This window comes from Vulpes vulpes, chromosome 5 (genome assembly GCF_048418805.1).
Source record: "Vulpes vulpes isolate BD-2025 chromosome 5, VulVul3, whole genome shotgun sequence".
NCBI lineage: Eukaryota > Metazoa > Chordata > Mammalia > Carnivora > Canidae > Vulpes > Vulpes vulpes.
The window spans coordinates 91655068-91675217 of record NC_132784.1 but is presented as its reverse complement, the minus strand read 5'-3'; the positions used below and the strand labels follow the sequence as shown (position 1 = coordinate 91675217).

General features: G+C 46.4%; 1 protein-coding gene across 14 annotated transcripts in view; it reads right to left on the bottom strand.

The window, feature by feature from the left end:
* Positions 1 to 6494: 6494 nt before the first annotated feature.
* ATP2B4 (ATPase plasma membrane Ca2+ transporting 4) overlaps positions 6495 to 20150 on the bottom strand; it is a 97928-nt gene continuing 84272 nt past the window's right edge. For 6 of the 14 annotated variants that reach the window (XM_025991466.2, XM_025991467.2, XM_072759272.1 and 3 more), the window contains 3 exons: positions 19632 to 19808; positions 16022 to 16202; positions 6495 to 11121 (listed from right to left, as the gene is read on the bottom strand). In XM_025991466.2, the coding sequence (XP_025847251.1) occupies positions 11096 to 11121; positions 16022 to 16202; positions 19632 to 19808 (384 nt within the window). In that variant the 3' untranslated portion in view covers positions 6495 to 11095. Of the gene's footprint in view, positions 11122 to 16013; positions 16203 to 19631; positions 19809 to 20150 lie in introns of those variants that run through there. The other 8 variants (XM_025991462.2, XM_025991465.2, XM_072759270.1 and 5 more) reach the window with 3 other exon arrangements.

The window sequence follows — 20150 nt, the reverse complement described above, 5'->3', positions numbered from 1 at the left end:
TTTATACTTAATGGATCACCTCCTTTGGTCTTCCTCTCTTCCTCTCTTGATGCTCAGCCTACCTTTCTACCATGTGTTCCTCTATTCCTTGAGTGCAGATTTATGGAAAGTCTCCCACCACATGGCACTGGGCACACTGGCTTTGTACATGCGGTCTGACCCACATGCAGTGGTGAGCCTCAGCTGGCACCCCCTAGCAGGCACTCTGTACTCCATGCACGCCCCACTCTTGTCATTTCCATGCTCTGGGCCTTTGCACTGATTCATTCATTGTGACCGCAGTTTCTTTCTCTCTCTCTCTCCCCCTCATAAAATTCCAATAAGATCCATTTGAAGAGTTTATTGGTTATTTCCGGGTTGTGGGGCTTGAGGTATTTTGTTACTTTCTTCATTGGACTCTTAATGCTTGAATTATTATAAGGATCAAGTGTCATTTTTATAAAAAAATAAATTGGTTATTAAAATATATGTCATAAGTGTCACCACCTCTGTGAAGACTTCCTCTCCTGGAACTGGGTTTGGCTCTTCTGGGTCGCCATGGCAGCAGGCATGATAGCTCTTGATTGTTGGGATTAGTTGTTTAAATGACTGTCTCCTCAAGTAGACTTTGAACCCCTTCAGGGCAGGGACTTTGTTTTATTTATTGCATCTCTGACACAGTTCCTGACCATCAGGATCAAACGGGGCCTCTGAGAAGTTCTCTTAGGTGCTTATTGTGGCTGTGAATTCATGGCCTAAGTGTATAACAGGGTGAGCTGTTGAGAAAGAAATGGGTGTCTAGTATTTTCTCCTGTTGCGTGCTCAGCAGCGAAGGAAAGGGAAAAGCAAGCCCTTGTTATCCCTCGAAGGAAGGGCAACCTGGCTCCTGTGTTGGGTTTCCTTTGCCCCAAGGAGGGGTTAATGATGGCTTTCATATTTCTGGGCCAGAAAAATGCCAAAGTTGTCCTGTGTGAAAGACAACTCCAGCCAGGCTTTGTTCTCGAAGGCTTAGGGGCTGAGGCAAACCACAGCAGGGTGACAGCTGGAGCCTGAACGGTGGCAATCCTCCACATTCCTTATTCACTTGCTCCTATGCTGGAGGCCGTCTCCAGTCCAGGCAAGTCTGAAATTGAGAACAAAGGCTGCAAATATTCTCCTTTTAAGTTCAAGTTGAAAGAGAGCAGGATTAGGACAAAAAGATTTAGAAAATATGGAAATATTGCTCTGCTCCCTGCTCCCACTCCGCCCAAGGCCCTTGAGGAGTGAGAGGAGAATTTGGAAGCAAGCAGTGTGACTAGAGGACAGTTTTTACCCACTTAGGCCAGGCCTTTGTGGATGAGGTGGATTGGCATGGCCGACAGGCAAGAGAGCCCTTTCCTTAAGTCTGGTATCCTGAGAGCAGGGCAGACCTCTGCCTCTTTGGTCTTTCTAGAGTTTTCTGTGTTTGGCAGCCCCCTCTGGAGTCCCAGCAGCTGCAGAGCTGTGGAGCAGAGCTAGCTGTGAGGTGTGTTCAGATGAGCAACTGTTTGCTGACAGCCCCAATGCCGCCTCAGCCCCAGGGCTGTGAGCACAGGCCCCCCTCAGCCAGCCCACACAAGCAGAGGTTCTGACCCTGGGTCTCTGGGCAGGAAGGAGGCAACTCCTCAGCAGCAGCAGGGAGGGCAAGAGAGGGCAGGGGCAGCAGGGTTGGATGAAGGGATGCAGTGGCATTAGGGATCAGATGTAGGCACAGCACATCTCAGAGGAGGCCTGGAAGGCAGAGGGCCTGCCTGGGAACCAGACAGCCAATGTGGCCATAGGAGTGCAAGGGCTGGGACATGGAGGGCGGGTCAAGAGGATTTTCTTTGTTCCCTTCTTGCACAAGTGAGTAGAATGTCATTTCAATCACTTCATTGACCAGGGCGTTAAAAAACTTGGCTGGCAAGTGATAGATCTTACATTTTTTGGAACAAGCATTTTCTTTTCCCTATTCTGTGTGTCACAGGTCAACAACATGACAGAGGGCTTAGACTTACCTATGTCCTGCAGTATTAAGCTAGGCCACATATGGCATGTGCTAGTCGTCTACTTCGACCTTCCAGTTTCCCCTAGATGGTAGCCACATGATAGATCTTAAACCATAAGACAGATTCTTGTAGGCCTCAGTGAAAACCTTCCAGTGGTTTCCCACCTCATGAAAGCCAACCTTGTGATGGCTTATAGGCTCTGCCCAGCTCCTAGCCCTGTGTCTGCACTTCCCTCCTTCACTTCCCCACTTAGTCACTCAATTTCAACCCTGCCTTCTTTGTACGTCCTCAAACACATCATGGTCTTCTGTGTCAGGACCTTTGCACTTACTGGGCCCTTTGCCTGGAATCTCTTTCCTCCACATATTTATCTAAGCTCACCCTCTGACTCCCTTCACATAGCTTCACAAACGTCTGTTCATCAGAGACGCCTTCTCTCCCAAACAGCTCTTGGGACACCCGGTGGGGTTGGGGGCAGTGCTCAGTCATTTGAGCATCCGACCTTGGTTTGGGCTTAGGTCCTGATCTTGTGGGTTGTGAGATTGAGCCCCGCATTGAGCTACGTGCTCAAGAAGTTTGCTTCGGATTCTCCTCTTCTCTCTCTGCCTCTCTCTCAAATAAAATCAACAAAAGAGTAACCCTCATGCCCTGTGCTCCCTATTTGCCTTACATTTTACATTTCCTCCCTGGTCCTTGTCACCATTTGACATGCTAAGTACTTATTTCTTTATTTTGTCTCTCCTCTATGAGACCAAATTTGAAGGGGGCAGAGACTTTGTTTTGTTCCTGCTGCATTCTTGGGGTGTACAACAGTGCCTGGCACAGGGTGTGCTTGTCAAATGAGTGAGTGGACCAATACCCATCCAAGAGGAGGAGATGAGATCATAAAAATGATCAAGAGAGGCCTCTTGCAGATCTTGGTGAGTGCTCCTTAGTTTGGGGCTAGATTTTGTTTAATTTAGACAAGAAAAAGAGTTCTCATGCTTTAAGGGCTGTCGAGCAATTTGTCTTTGTTGCAGGTGTAAGTGGCCGGGCCTGCCCACACATGTCCTGGTATGTGCTAGTGTCCAATGCACTAACGATAATGCCACAATCAATGAAAGAGAAATGTCACTTAGGCATCCTCTGATGGTTATTAACAGCAATTTTAGACACTAGACTGAAAAAGGAAAGAGTGTCAGAGTTGGGGAGACCCTTTGGTCACATAACAAATTAGTAACAGGGTTAGGGTTATAACCAAGGCCTTCTCATTTCCAGGCCAGCACTCTCCACCACAGCTTAAATGAGCCATCATGCTTCTCCTCTGGAATTGTATGCCATTCCACTGGGTTAGTTAGATTTCTGGATCTCCAGCCCACTGCTCTTTCCACAGCAAATTGTGAAGGTGAGTCTGTCCACTGGATAACGATCTCAGCAGGATGGACTACAATCACTAAGTTTTACTCTTGTTGTATTTGTGCTTATGTTGGTAACTATAATGGGAAACAATCAAGACAGGATCCAAATTAGGCTTGCTTGTGTATTCAATCACATGAGACTTGTTATGGTGTCACCCACGTTTGGATCATTTCAGAGCTGGCAGGGACCTCAGAGAGGACTAGTTCACAATACCTTTAAGGCATTTTTTTTTTAAGGTGACTGCTGACCTACAAGCCAAACACGTTTTTTTTTTTTTTTTTTTTTTTAAAGCTACTTTTGTTGAACACCTGTGGGCTCTGAATCATCTCTAAGAAATGAATCCCTTTTGGATCTTCAAAGAGTAATCTGAAAATCATCCATGCATTTCAACTGTCTCCTTGTTGAGATGGAAAATCAAGCCACTCGAGAAGCAGGGTTCGGGATGCAGGTCTCCTGCCTCCTGGGCTGCCACACTTTAGAATCTTACTCCACCTCTCTGACTTCTCTGTTTTAGATCCTCCACCAAGCGGTGAGCAGAAAAAACACAAACCCCTTCTCTCTCTTAGCGGATAAGCAGTAGTTTCAGTTCCAAAGATTTGGCAGGGAAGATGCAGAGATTCTTGACTCAAAGGAAGGGTTTTGGATTACCAAGGGGGTACTTGCTCTCCCTCTTACATTGTTGAAGGCAATTGCTAGTCACTAGCCCCAACTTCCTTGACTCCACTTCCTCTTTCAAGTAAGTTTTCAGATGTATTTACTTTCAGTAAGGCCAAGCCATGGGGATCTGGAATCCTAAAACACAAATCACAGTCTTTCAGCATAGTGTTCCTGGGCCTGGCATGCAAAAAAACCCCTGTAACCTAACCAATTGTACTATGTCTGGAGGATGGTCTTCGTGGCCTCCATTACAGGAGACATTGGAGAAATCAAGTGTTGGCTGAGCCTGAACTCAGGGACCAGATCTACCTAAAGCAGAGACAGATGCACCTGGCTCTGAGTGTGAAGATGGTTCAGGTAACTCCCCTTGCTCAGACTTCATGAGCAGAAGCCAAGCTTCTGATTGTAATTTGGCTTTTCTAATATGTGGATCTCTTAAATTCTCATTTGTAAGTGTTAAGTGGCCTTCTTGTTTTGACATTAGCCTCTGAGGAGATAGCAGAGGGAGGCCATTCCAAAGAGACGGCTGTCTTCCATATGTGTGTCTTCTGAGGACAGGGAAGGATTTTTTGAAACAAGTTTTAGAGAAGTAAAGATGTATGATTAGTTCCATGTCGGGATATGGGCAAGCCCAGAAACCAGAATCCACTCCCTTTCAAGGCTGAAAGTATTACATTCTATGGATCCAGCAGGTTGTTATCTCTCATGGTTAGGTTCATGTTGGGGACAACTGAATGTTGACGGCATCACGAACATGGTAACATGTTTACATGTTTTATTTACAACAGGGTTTCTAAATTATTTGCTGGTAAAGGACATGCCATTTCTACCTTCATGCTTGCAGTGACATGAAGGCCATGCCCTAAAAGACCCAGGTCAGGGCCTGGCGATCAGTTCACTGGTAGCCAATGACTAATCTTTGGATTTGCCACAGAGTAAGTCAGCAGGGAGTTGCCTGGTTGTGTGTGTACTTGGGAGGGAACCAATAGTCTTGATGCAGAACTTCAAACAAATCAGTGACCACAGGGAGAGGATATGGTGGCTGAGAAAGGCTTGTGAACTATTATTAAAGATGGAGGGCAGAACAATTATGCTTTTTTAGAACTGGGGGTAGGGGAAAAGATGGAAGAAAAGAGCATGCACTTTTCTGTATTGTAACTCAGGCCAAGGAGCTGAGCTGGCTTTAAACACCATCAAAATAATACTTGGGGATCCACTGGTCTATGCCAGAGAGCTACTTTGAAGGTCATTCTTCTCCATGCCTTACTGCACACTGGGGTTAAGGGGTGTAGATGCTTAAGATTCAGTCTGGCATCGTAGAGAGGCACAGATCTCAGGTCCAACCAAGAGAAGGTAAGAGTAAGGGGAAATACAGGGCCCAGCTTTAGAAAGGACTCTAGATGTGTGTGTGTGTGTGTGTGTGCGTACCTGCCTGTGTGCTTCACAACCCTTTCTGGCAGGGGTGATTGGTTCCCTAACCTATAAAGGGAAAAAAAGAGAGGTAAGTTTTGTTCTGCGAATGATTTCTGTTCTTCAAACAAGATCTTGCCCCCTGTTAGGTATTATTCGTTTCTTTCTCCCCAAGCCCTGTTGAAAGAAACGAAGTAGGCAGTGTGCCTGTGTCTGTGGAGAGCAGGCTGGGGCAGGCAGGAGAAGCGGGGACAAGACTTCATACTATAGAAGCTTTTTCCTCTAGGGCTGGCTCCTCCTTCAGAAGCAGCCTGTTCAAACAGCCAGGAGAGTTTGGGCTGTCCTTCCCCATCATACTTTTCCTAACAGACCGTGGGGAGCCCTCCCTTTGATGTGTTCAGAGAGAGAAGGAACTTGATCGAGGGCGTGGATGAAAGATGCAGGGAGTTCTGAGTCCTGAGACATGGAAGCTCAGAACCCAAATGACCTGCCAGGAAGCCATTTTGGCCTGAACCTGGGGCCTAATGGGTCATGCCAGAGACTCGGTGCAAGGGACAATTAAAAGAACAGAACTGAACAAAAAACCCTGGGGAAAGGAGGGACTGGAGAGACCCAGAGGCAAGGCAGGAAAAAAGTGCTAATATCAGGGGAATGAATTTTCCCAGAAAGTGTTTCATTAAAAAACAAAACAAAACAAAACAAAACAAAACGCAAAGAGATTAAGAAAGGACTGCCATTCTGACTCCCATCCTTCCAAGTCCATCTTTTCTCAAAGGCTCCAGTGTCGCAGGGCCCTGATCGTGGATTCTGCCTGAAGCAAGCTGAGCGAAGTCTGTCCCGCCAGCACATGGGCCTGGCCAGCAGGGCCACAAGTTGCCAGAGGGACATGTTGGCGGAGAGGCATGTGGCAGGGCCAGTGACAAGCTGAGCTCTGGGCTGGCATGGATGGGGTTCTCCATGTGGCTGCGGCGCGTCCCTTCTCAAACTCCAACAGATCACTCAGTGACATTCCCCACAGGTGGAGACACATTGAGGACAGCACAATTACAAGTGGGCATGGGTTTTTATTCTCAGTGCACGGCAGTACTGGTTTCTGCTCATCAGCAACAAGCTTTATTGGTTCAAAAAAAAAATTATCCCCTTTTTTCCCATCTTTTCAAACTCCTCTTCTTCCCGTCTCAGTGGACAACATATTTGAATTTCAGATTTGCCAGTTTACAGCATATTTTTTTCCCTAAGAACCATATAAATACATGCAAAAACATTGTACAGAGAGCTTAAATAATATCAGAATGCAAATACAGATTGGGTGCACCAGTAAGCCGAACTATAAATTATGGCAATACACACTGGCATCCACAATGCTTGGATATCGCCACGTTTGTTTATGTCATGCAGACCACAATAGTCAATCTTTTGTTTTGTTTGTTTTTCTTTTTTATACAAAAATACCAGTGCTTGTTATACTAGTTACTGAAAAAAAAAAAAAAAAAGGAAGAAACTCAAAATTCCTATCTGCGTGCCAATTTGAAAAGAACAACGTAAGATAGATTTGTTGGCACATATATATGGCATATTCACATATGGCATATATACATATGGGGAGCAAATGTGAACCAAAGGCCAATTTGGTCACGGGGAGTTCACTTCCCTCCATCTCTCCTCATCAAGAGGAAAGGGGACAGCAGGCCTGACAGCAGAGCCGGGAAGGCAAAGCACTAGGCAGTGAGCTTAAAAGAAGGGTGTCTGGTCTATTCTGAGGAAAAGGTTGGAATGGCTTCAGAATAGCAGGCATTTACAAGGCCTCATCCCCACCACTGTAGTGGGTGCTCCCTAAATATGGAAGGTGAGGAAGTGTGCACTTTGTGATGGTATCACGGGCTGCTTCAATTGATTGTTAGGCAAAGAAAGCAGGAGAGAAAGGAGGTGAGGCATTTCGAGGTTGCAGGACGTGCGAACTTGCCACACACAGTCCCCTTCCCCCCCCCCCGCCCTGGTTTTTGGCAGTGAGGTAATCGCTCAGATAGAACTGTGCAAACTTTCCCCTCTGAGGCTCAAGTGGAAGAAGAAATTCAGACACTAAGGAACCCACAAGTGTCAGAAGGATTGCTTGATGGTTTCTCTCATACCTTGAGGGATGCGGGGAGTCATTTCAGATGGCAGAGGGCACCTCTAGTAAGGGCCTACCCAAGACGGTTGCCCTAGGCCAGAACTGGCCTTGGTTACTTCCACTTAGAACTATCTCCCTCATCTCCTATATTGCACACAACCTTTCTAAGGGAGAGGAAATCCTAAATCAGATCCTCGAATAAAAACTCACTAATGGAGGACTCCTGGGGCCAAGAACCCATAAAAATGGGTGAAAGAACAATAAAAAATGCAAACCCCCAATCAGCACATCCTTGCAGCCCAAGAGAGGTTCACATCTTGGGTACCACTCTGCCAGCTACTCAAGAAACAACATTCGGCCAAGGCCCCTGTTTCTGATCACTAGTTACTGAAAAAGCCTGGCACCCAACTCCATGTGGGATGCACACTCATTTCTTGCTGGGTGTCCTTTCTGTGGGATGCTTTCCTTCCTATCCACAGTCCACTGTCTGTTTTCCTAGGTTTATCTAGGAGAATTATTTCCCCTTCTCCCCATCAGACCCTTTCCAGATCTAAAGCACCATATTGGGGGAAAGCTTTATTAACTTATGCCATATTTACTCACTGCCAGTTGGATCACTAAAACTGAATAGAAAAAAAACATATAAAAAACATATGCACATAAACAAACTTATCAATTCCATATCAACAAAATTTATATTAAAAAAGTCTAGAACCCAACACATTTTTTCCCCCTAAGTATAAAGATGGCTGTTTGGTGAAAGGAAGTATGGTGTATTGGTTTTAAAACCAATCACAAATATACTAAGTTGCCTGTCATGTCAAACAGCTGGTTATGTGCTCCTTCCACAGGGTAACACAACAGCACTTTATTTCAAATCCTTTAAACAAAATACATATGGCTGACTCAAAAATATCCGTTTCTGAGCTAAAGAAAACTATATATTTTTGCATAATATTTTATATTTTCTCTCCTACCATGGAAACTAGAAGACACATAGAAGCCATTGACTTTAAACAAGTAGACACAAGCCCTCAAGAGTAGCCTGTCAGGCACCATGAGAGTCTTTTGGGAGCAGGAATGGTACACTTGTCTCCGAAGTTTGTTATTGGCTTGTTTTAAAAACTGATCTGAGGTAATAAAAGACTCGACAGAACTAAATCTTCCAATGTACTTAATAAATACCTATGTGCACACCAGTACCTCACTCAGGTGAGCTGTTTATTCCCACATGAGTAGAGCTGTTTATCCCCTTATCTATTTAAGACAGAGAAAAGATTGCTGAAGCATGTGACCTTTATAAAACCCAAGTCAAATGTGGCAGATTGTGTAGTGATGGGGATACGTGGGGGGTATTGTTCCTTTGCTCTTCCTACCTCGGACAGCTCAGGTGGAAGGGGTGAGGGAGGAGGGGTCCAGAAGAGAAGGCCAGAGAGCAGACAGGTTTAGGCCACCTTACTCTCACAAGTGGAAATTTGGCAGTTCATAAGAGCCTGGAGCCCCACTCCCATCTCTCTTGAAAGAGGGAGACAGGCTTCATTTTTTTTCACGGGAATTGGTAGACATGAGCTAACTCACCCTGCACAGAAGAGCTTATGTCAACATCAGCAGGGCATAAACATGGAGCTCCTGCAAATGTGGCTCCACCTTGTCCCATCAAGGAACACTTAAAAAAAATCTCCTAGTGAAGTCCCCAACTCCTGAGAAGCAGGTGGGAAGGGGCTGCTTTGGGCAGTGTTCAAGGAAAGAAGGCACAGGGCTTGACTGGGCAGCAGTCAACCACATTCGGGGGAGGGCCTTGAGTGGGACATGCGGAAGAAGGGAAGAGAGGAAGGAGGACTTTTCAGGGTGGGTATTTTGCTCCTTTAAGTCAGCAAAATGTCACTGGAGTCCACATGGGATGCGTATTTTCAAAAGCAGAATATCCAAGAAGGGTTGGGGCGTGTTTAGAGACAGGACGAGTTAGGGGCCATGAGAGAGCAGAATGAGAAAGCTGAGGAGTACTTCAAAGCTGGTACTTGGGCACCTAGGCTCAAGATGTCTGGTTTCTCAGAACCTGCTGTTATGGCCCTTTGGCCTCCCCCAAGGCTTCTCAGTACTCACTCCCCCAACAATCAGGTCCTGTCCTAGAAAAGCCTTGGTGGAGGAAGGCTTTGAAAGCAGTAGTGGTCAACCTAGGGAGAATCGCATAAGAGTTGCCTCTGATGGTATGTCTTGTCCTAGACCTGCCAGCTGCTGGTCCTCAGTATCCAAGTCCAGTTGGGAGGCAGGGCCATTCTCAATCCATTCTTTTGCCACCACTTTAGGAATAGGAGAAAGCTCAGGCTTATGGTAAAAACTATATAACGAACATATGCAAGCTTCACAGTCAAGGCTGATCTCCCTGGCACTTAGAAAGGACACACACCTGACAAGATGGCAGTTCAGAAGTGGAGGGTAACCTGGCAACAACAGAAACACATTCTTACCAGCTCTCAATTGCTTCAAGAGGATCCCAGTAGCAAAGAAATCTATCTGCCTCTAGGACTAAACCAAGGGTTCCATTAGGGCCAGACGGGAGAATGGCCAAAGTTGATTCAATTCAGCCATGTCCTTTCCACTTTCTTAATCATCACCACTTAAGAAAGAAAAAAGAAAAAGAAAAAGAAAGAGTGAAGGTAGGGAAGACAGTGGTCGTAAAAGACCAAAGAACCTTAGGGAGATTTGACTAGAAGGGCAGAAAGAGCCAGAGGGCTCTAGGCATAAGTTTTGAAAATGGGAAAGTCATTTAAAAAACAATCACTCTAGAGGCTGATTCTATACATTCCATTCCTACCTCAACATATTTCATTTGGGAACATTCGTCTCTTGGAATCCTCTATTTAGCTTAAACACGGCACAGACTCATAGGGTAAAATCCAGAAGTCAGGAGATGCCGACATACATATGTATACTGGGGAGAGTCTGGGTTGGGGTAGATGCCAAGAGGACTGTAATCATTTCTTTAAAAATGACAACTGATACACCCAAGGAGTAGATCCTACCATTCATTACCTGCCTGGGGTTTGACTGGGTCCTGCTACAAACCCCAACTCAAGTTTAAGTCGAAATCCTCGTAGGTCTGTGCTCTTGCCTCTTCACGGTCAGGTGGGGGTTCACACATACTTGGGAGCAGCTGACATGACAGTGAAAAGTCCCATCATTACCTTATAGATGGGGCAGATGAAAAAGGACACGGGGAAAGTGGGGATGGGAGTCAGAGAATGAAGTTCAAACGGATGTCTCCAGGCTGTGTAGAGGGCTGTCTGAGTGGGAGGCAATGATTTGCACTTGGCTGCAGTCCACCGCATTGTTGTTTTTGTTGGCATACGGAGTGACCTCACCATCCAACAGGAGCACCCTAGTCCCAGCCTTAGGAACTTCAAGATTTTCCTCCTCATGCTCATCCAGGAGTGGTGTTCGTGGCACCTCCTCATCTATGGCGAATTCAGGGTGGGTCATGAAGTTGTGGATGGAGTTTTGGTTCTTGGGTTTCTGAATGCTTTCATGGAGGGAACTATGGAACGCTTTCACCACTTTGATCTATACCAGGGGAAGGAAAAGGAGGATGAGAAAACATGAAGGTGGGAATTGGCCAGTAGAACAAAGAACTGGCAGTTTGAGGAGAGAAACAAAACCCCAACTATGAAATACTACTGCTCAACAACCAAAACCAAACACATAAGAAGAGATTATGGAACGCTAGAAACACCAGATTTCAAGCATGGGTGGCGTGGGGTGAGTAATGGCAAACAACTGAATATTTCAAAGCTGCATTAAAAAAAAAGTAGAAAACCCAAAGCAAAGTTAGCATTCCCAAACCATTCTTAAAATGAAACAGAAAACAAGGATTCATTAGTTCTTTTGGATGGAGGGCAAGGACATTGGAACCAGGTGCAAATTAATAGCCGAACTTAAAAGATGATTCAGACATGTGGCTTTCTGTGTCGAGGCCAAACATTTTGTGAACGTGGAATGGAAAAATTACACATTGAAGTTTAGTTATCTGTTTCAAACCCGTAAAGAGCCAAACGCATACCCATTTGTACATAATATACTTTTGGGTGATAAGTGGCCATGGATACCGTGCAGCAAGGCAGACAAAACACTTGTCATTTGTGTCAGCAGCATGCAAGAAATTAAAACTCTTATACTCTCCAGTTTAATAATTGCTCTTTCAGTCAGGAAACATGTAGATATTTCTATCCCACGACCTCTGCCATGTTCCCTTCCTTCAAAGAAAGCAAAACTCCACCCTTCTGCCCCTCCCCTGGCAGATGGGGCTGAAACACAGGTATCAGAAGATGCCTTCATCCTAACTTTGGAGAGAAGAGCTGGCTCTCAGAGTTCAAATGCATGTCCATGTCTTTGGTGCATGGCACCTGTGCCTGGTCTTGCAGCTTTCTCCAGCTATTTCTAATTGTGAAGAGAGCATGATCTTATGTGGGGAAGGGAAGGGCTGGGACCAGGAGAGAAACCACCCACTCGGACGCTGTGCTCCAGACAAGTGCCTTTTCTGATGAGGTGGATGAAGAGAATGGAGGAATGGAAATAATAAGTGGTTTTAATGGGCAGAGGGAAATGCATTGCCCTCTAGGTGTCAAAGTCTCTTTCTACTGCACAAAAAAGGAAGGGATTCAGTCAATTGGGAGAAAAGGAAAAAATAATTGCTCCCTATGGCCACCCTTTGCCTCATCCATGGGCTCCAACTCTTCTGGGCAGCCTGCTTTTCTGAACTGTAGGCCTCTCTGAAGTATGATTTAAATCCTGGGTTGGTAGAATTGGGGTAGGGGCAGTAGGATGGATTCCGAGAGGTTGGAGAGAGATAGGCCATGGGAAAAGAAAGTGGCTGGAGGATAGTTTTAGTTGTGGGGAGGTGGCTGATCCTAGTCTTGTCAAAAAATTCTTCCCCCAGGAGAGAAATGGGACTGATGCTGTAGTGGGAGAGGCACAGGGAGGAATGATAAATGTTGGCATAAGGCACCTCTTCCATTCCTCTGGTGTTTCAGAAAAGAATGTGCCCCTGGAGAAGAGGCAAGAATGTGCAGACAGCAGAGACACAGTCAGGCAATGCTTCCTATCACTGTATAGACCCTTCAAGACTAATACACAGAGGATTCACTGAAGTTGTGTCTTTGCTGGCTAAGGCTCTCCTTATGTTGCCTCACTCCACAACAGCCTGGCAGACCCACCCAGGACTGAGGGTGCCCAGAACTTAGAAAGCACTGGACTCTCTGCCACTCAGTAGAATTGGCTTGATACTTCAGCCAAGAAGAATCAAGGAACCTGGGCACATATTCACTATGCTGAACAGAAAGGAAGGACCCACTTTTCCATCCTTCTGTGATTTCTATTGACCATCTGTTGGGTGAATTTTACCTGTCATGTTGTCTTTGCTCCAGATCTCGGTGAGATCAGATGGAACAGAGGCTCCCTTTGGTCTTCCAGAGGCCCCAAGCTTTAACTGATCTTCATCAAATCTTAGAGCAAGGCACCTTGAGTGAAGTGAGCCCAAACCCAGTGCCTTTTCCCAGGCCAAGAGATGGGTTCCAAGTCATACCACCCCATAGGAGTGATAACAGCTCCCACTTTTCACCTGCTTGTGAGATTTCCGAGTTTTTAACAAGTACTGCAGAAGAACAGGTACCTTTATACCACAGGTTGGTTATTTCAATATCAGTGATTTTCAAACTTCTTGCTTCTATTTTTTTTTTTGAAGCAACTGAATACTTAAAATAATTATATGTGAAGTCCAATAGAGAAAACGTATTTTTAAAAATTGGGTTTAGAGTCAGGGTCTGGAGCCCCATTTTCTGGCTTTTCCTTTCACCTGTTGGGGTGATCAATAACACTGTTACAGGTAAACAGTAAGGGAGATAAAAGTGAATTGGAATGGGTAGATGGAAAGTGTAGGGAAAATTTCTTCTTTGGGAGAGCAAGGAACAGTCATCCGGCTAGACTGCAGGGCTTCTAGAATCTAAAGGGAAACCAGCATCCTGCAAGGGAAGCTCAAAGGAAGAGGAGTCAGGGAGCTAAGCAGCACCATCTAGTGGCCTGGTGGCGGAGAGAAGGGTGAGGTGTGGAGGGCTTAGGGCTGCGCCAGAATGCTCCTCAACTCCAACATTGGCCTCCGAGAATATGTAACACATGCTGATGTACAATCACACAGATACATCACCACCAGTCCACCGCAAGGAAAGGTGGCAATCCTCCTTTCCTGATATCTGGTGCATGAGCAGTGTACGGGGAACAAGATATAGCTAGTGCAGTGGGTGATGTGAAAGCTGTAGGCAGTCTCCACTCAGGCAATCAGCCCTTCCTCAGTTATCCCTCAAAACCTCTGGGAAATGGCTCTTCTGTGGCCCCTGTCCTACAGGTAGAGGTAGTTGATTGAAGGGTGACTCTTTCTCATGTCTCAGAAGTCTCAACCAGGCTGGACCTTCAGCTATGAGGGCTAAGGGCCACTCTCTGGAGCTCAGTGAATGGACAGACGAAGACTCCATCTCCTCAGCTAAAGTCTACAGTTTTCTGTTCTCTTTTCAGAAACTAGGGGAAGAGAAGGGACTAAAGGGTTCTTCCGTAGAGGGAAATGTTAAAGATTTATCTCCCGAAGGTTAGATAAAGAACTGAATTTGCTAGGAGATCTGGGATGGGGAAGAGAGTCTTGAAATGCATGACTGTTTCTGGTAGGATGTCCAACTAAGAAGGCACAGCTGGAGAGAGAGCAGGTGTGCCTGTGTCTCTTGACTGATTTTCTGCCTTTGAAGGTTTGCGGCACACCCTCTACTGGCAACTCCATAAGAGCCCAATCAATGGGCTCTGTCTTCTGCTTAGTCTCTTTCTGCCTTCAAATCACTGGGACATTTGATGTTAACCCTTTCTAACAGAAAGGCATGATTAAAAAAGAAGAGACACTAGTTGTAAGGACAGGGAAAAACTAGATGAAATAAGGAAATAAGAGAAGAATATGGAAGGATTAGAGGGAGACGGGCTCAAATATTTGCAGGGTAAGACTTATTTAGTTCTTTGACTGTGTTTGAGCCTAAAGAAATTTGTATCTATAGAAAACCCCACCCGCCATATCTCACACCAGAACACTTTCATTTGGCCACAAAGACAACAAATAATCTAAGTCTGGTCAACCTGCAGAGCTCACAATCATGTGAACCACAGACAATGCAACCGTTCTTTCTTTACCCCACCCCCATCCCTTTCCGGGGGTTCTGGGAGGGGGGGAGGTTGGAAGTGGGGGAGGAAGAGATAAATAAAAAAGTCAAATATCTGAAGCTCACAATAGACTTAATACACAGAGACTGCTTCCCCACCAAATACCTGAATAGTACTATCAGCAGAGTGCCTGCTCTCTCCTGTGTCTCATCTGGGGAAGGTAAAATGACCAGGAATAGGAAGGCATAAGCATTAGCAAGAATTGAACGACTTACTGATGGGAACACCAGATCCTAGGTTAAACACTGACAGCATCCCAGCTGACAGGCTGGCTGAGAAAGAGGCTCCTAAAACTTTACATGCAAAATAAGGTGTGAAGGGCTGGCTATGGGGGAGACAATCAAACCAGAGGAAAGGAGAAGCAACAAAACAAAACATAAGTTGCTCTTCAGAAATTCCTAAAAAGAAAAAAAATTGGAATGAAGAGAAATACGTTATTTGAATCTTTGCATGTACATTTCTCCTGGCCAGATGTGAACACCTTGATTCTTAAACCAGAGCTTGGTTTGACATCCCTGAAAAGCGAAAGCTCAGTGACGCTAAGCCCTGTGCATGGGAACTGAACACACCTTTCCTTCATGCTCAGCTATGGTGTCTACAACAATATTGTCAGCTCATGACAGAGTGGTAGCCCAGGAGGACCATTATTATTGGCCAAGTTCAACGTTGGCTCAATTATGATGGATCTCCTGGGAGAAAAACCCAGGGGAAGGGTAGCTCTCTTCCTACTCTTTCTGGAGACCTGAAACTTGCCCCCTCCCACCTATGAAGAGAGTGCTGGGTTTTCATTGGCCTAACCTCACATCTAACCTCAGGGGATCAAGTTCAGACTCAAAGGAGCTGGAGGAGAGGAACAAAATATCCAAACAAAGCAAAACAAGCAAACAGACAAACAAACAAAAAACCAAAATAGAGCAAAACAAACAAACAAAAAACTCCAGGAAGAAACAAGCAATGCAGAGGAACAATCAGAAAACAGGACTGTTGTCTTTAAAATGGTTATGGTTTAATTGTTTTCCCACATTAAAAAAATAAAATAAAAGGGCCCACAGCCTGGGTGGGGAGTGGGATTTTTGTCCCATTTTTCAACCCTTAAGCCAAAGGTCAAAGGGAATAAACCAAAAGGAAAAGATAACCATGGTTGGTTAAAGTGGATGCCACGTGCTCTCTTGTGGTCATTTTAGCAAATCATGCATCATAATAGACTATCACTCACTGCCCAGAGTAGGAGATGAGACAGCAGCAGGAACAGAAGTGGTGGGGGGAGATGTAACTGGCGCAACTGTTACATAGGATGAGCTAGGAACATGTTTTACATCAAGATGCTGCCCCATGGTCTGTCGCTTTAGGACTCCCTTAAAAGAGGCTCCCGTCTGGAATGTGTTAATTACGTCGATCTGCAAAGAATCAGAGAGTGAGACAGCTTTGCTCCACAGTCCGAGGGGGGGTAGAAAAAGGGGGGATGTCCTGGAGGGTTTTAGGGAAGGGGGGTGGTGGTGGAAAGTGCTGGGAAAAGGAAGTTGACAGGAGCTAGAGCAAGAGAGAAGGTTCCCTCATACACTAAGGAATGGTGAGTAAAAGGGGGGAGACCGTTAATTGCACAGCACACTTCATTGAAAGAACAATTTGCCATGGAGTCCAAATACCCAGCCAGAATCTGGTCTTCTCTTCCCTTTCAGCCTATGAAGGACATTTTAGGTGTGCAGGTGTCCCAAAGCACCTACGATTTAAAGGGACTTCTCCACCCCGTGGCTCCTAATAGACAGTGATAGCTTATTCATTATGTGGACTTTCAAAAAATAAGGTGTGTCACTTAAGATAGAAGGCAAAGTATATATTGATTGAATTTTGAAGCTCAAGAACCTGTGAACCAATAAACTGACTACTAATTTTTGCAGATTTTGCAGGAAAATAACTCATGGTTTAAGAAAAACAAAAACCAAAAAACAGAGCCATGGAGTAGGCCACACACAGGTGGCCAGGGTGGAAAGGCTCCTAGACCACGACTGCTGGGCTCACTTGCTTCTGGGTTTCTTCTCTGAAATACCCTCTCCTTGGGCTGAAATGGAGAGGCCTCTGGAAAAGGAGCTCAGGAACCATCAGCCAAGCTCTTTAGCAAGAATGCCACCAGCACTGGAGATCCTGAAATGTCTGGTGACGTCTGACAATAACTCAGTTGCTAGACTGAGGGCAGGGCAGCAAGACTTGCTGGTTGTTGTTGGTGGGTATGGTGGCTATAAGTCTAGCAAGTGGTCTCTGGTTTTCTGTGTCCTACTTCTCAGAGACAGATGATTCATACCATTTGGTTACCAATGACAGCCTTGGTCTGGGGCCTGGGGCCAACCTACTATCCTTATCCTTGACCCCCTAAGTGACACAGAACAAATCAAAATAAGGCCTATCCTTCCGGAGTTTTTGAATCATCTTAAAAACTCCCACGTTTTTTTTTTTTTTCTTGGCCCACAGGTTTAATACCAAGTGCTGATTCCATTCATTTGACTTCATTTCCCCAGGTAAGAAGGTGGGAAAGTAGGCACCTGATGAGTCAGATGTTCTTATTTATAAAGCTGCCTGAGAAGCGATGAAATGTTTAGGGGTGGTTTCTGGATTCAGACCAAAGTGTGAGAAACTACCATCCCCTCATCAAAGTCTTTAGTCCTGGGGGACCGAGGAGCCTGGTCCTGTGGGAGCAAAGGGGCTGCATGTGGGGAGGGGACAGCTGGGGTGAAGATACTTTCCTTAATGGTTGTCAGTGTCATGAGGCCCCCACTTCCACCGTGAGAACGGATCCCAGGATTACCTTCCCAAGCTTTTACCCTCTAATGCTTTCAGGTATCTCTAAACTAAAGGGACCAGGATGGGACAATTGCTGGGCAACACCTGCCACCCCCAAGTGTTTCAATGAGAATGACAAGGAGGATCAACAACCCGCTGGCAGGGGGTTTCGTTAGAGTCCTGCTGAGGCTGACAACCTGATGTCAGGAGAGGGTTCAGGTCTGGGTTTCAGATGAGCACAGTCAGACTTGTTTGCTTATGGGGTTAGGTGCACACCACAGGCAGGGATTTGGTGACTGTGGCATCTTCTAGGGTCGCATCTGCTGCCTGAGCTCAGGTTGGAATATCACTCTCGCCTAGCTGCGTCCGGCTCTCACAGGGAAAGTCGGTATACCTAAAGCCATGCGGGCAGTGCAACCGAACCCAGAGGTATAGAGTCAAGGGGATGGGAATCAGCAGTGGAGGGGAAGGAAGATCCATGAATCTCAGTGTCCCCCCACCTCCCGCCCGGGGACAGAAGACCGGCGACGGGCCAAGAGATGCTGGAACGAGGGAATCCTGTCTAGGAAAAAAAATCACATAGGAGAAGAGGAGGCAGTGACCCTAAAGGGGAGAAAAGCAGACAGGTTATTTTGAAAGGAGCATACCTGAAGGAAAGCACTGGGGCTTTAGAGACAGGAGCTGGTAGCCTGGAGGGTAGGGTAGTGTTTGCAGGTCCTAAGGGAGTTTCCCTTTCTAGGGGAGGAACCCGAAGGATAGCCAGGGAGCCCCAGTGCTCCTGAGCTAGCCCTCCCTTCCCACCTCCATCACCGTCTGGCCTGTGGGAGATAAGCCCCCAGCAGGTATCCAGTGGTGAGGATCCATTTGATTTCTCTTCCCTACACCCGAAGGAGGTGTGGGCTTGACTAGGGAACTTCCTAAACCATCTGCAAGGCTCATTTTATTGAGTGGAACTTGTTTCTGGAATCTCCAGCCAACCAGCAGAGACGGATAGGCTTGTTCTCTGGAGATGGGAAACTTCAGGACTTATCCAATAGAGGTAGATAGGGCAAGAACAGGGAGAGTGGTAGGTTGACCAGTGTGCCTAGACCAGCCCTCCCACCCAGGAGCAGGTGGTTATAGGTGCTGCGTGCAAAGTGGGAAGAAAAAGTTACTGTCGGGCTACACAGGCAGGGGGCCAAGAACAGCATCTCTGCCATTTCAGAAATTACGTGAAGGGAAAAGGTTTGAGGAAATTATAGCTTCTTCCTTTTGGGGAAGCAAGTCTGAATCCTGCAAAAGATACTCAGGCACTGAGAATGACTTCTGTCATTTTTACACACATAGCCATCAGATTCCCCACCATGGCCTTAAAGCTGGAGTGGGGAAGATTCGAGAGGGTGAGTTTCTTTTACAAAGATCCTACAGGGCAGCCCGGGTAGCTCAGCGGTTTAGTGCCGTCTTCAGCCCAGGGCCTTATCCTGAAGACCTGGGATCGAGTCCCACGTCAGGCTCCCTGCATGGAGCCTGCTTCTCCCTCTGCCTGTGTCTCTCTCTCTCTCTGTGTCTCTCATGAATAAATAAATAAAATCTTAAAAAAAAAGATCCCTCCAGATAACGGCTATGTTACCCTCACAGCAGCTTGAGGATGCACACGAGGTAGGTGTACCTTGGAGATACTGGCTTAGAGATGCTGTCTAACTCCTTCTTCCTGGTGGGGAAGGAGAGACTCTGAACACCTCCCACCCCGAGGTCAGGGCTGCTGCTTGCAAGAAACCTTCCACAGGAAGCTTGCCGGCCTGATGGAGGGTGGCAAAATGGGCTTTAGAACCAACCTGAAGCTAAAGGACGATGGGTCCAGTGCTCTGGACCCTGTGATTACCTTCCTTGCAGATAAGTCCAGGCAGTGGCTGCCGCCCATCTGTCCTGAGGTGAGGGAGCTTGGGCTGCCCACCAGGATTAAGCCCCAGGGAGGGAAGAGATGTTGGCCACTGAGAACTGTCACCCTCCCCACACCTCCCACCACAGAAAGATTTCTTCTCCTGGGGGAGGACAGGCCACTGTCAGAGTACCTGAGTCTGGATACGGTTCAGGCCCCGGAACCAGAGGATCTGGCCTCGGCGCAGTTCCATCTCCGCATGGTCAATCTCATCCAGCCCCTCTGCATCCTTGGTGATCTCCTCTTTGGTGGTGCCATGCCCAGCCTCCTTCAGGAACTTCAGGGATTGGGTGGGTATTGTGGAGATTACCTGAGAACAGGTGCAGTGAAAGGGGAGACATCAGAATCAGGATGAGAGAGCTGTCACTTGGCTTGTGCGGTCAGGCCCTTGCATAGGTCACTTTCTGCCCCATCACCATTGGTGCTGTGGGGGAAGCAGTGGGAGAGATGCCAACCCACCCAGGCAAGCACTCCTCAGTTCCTACCGAATGGCAGGCCCTCAGGAAGGTTTTCTGTATTTGTGGACATACAAAGGATAATTTATATTCAAGTATTTGGCCGGCCATCTGCCTACTTGGTTATATACTGGATTCTCCTTCTGCCTCACTTCTCCTTTTCCATTTTGTCATGTGTCTTTTAAGGGAAGTAGAAC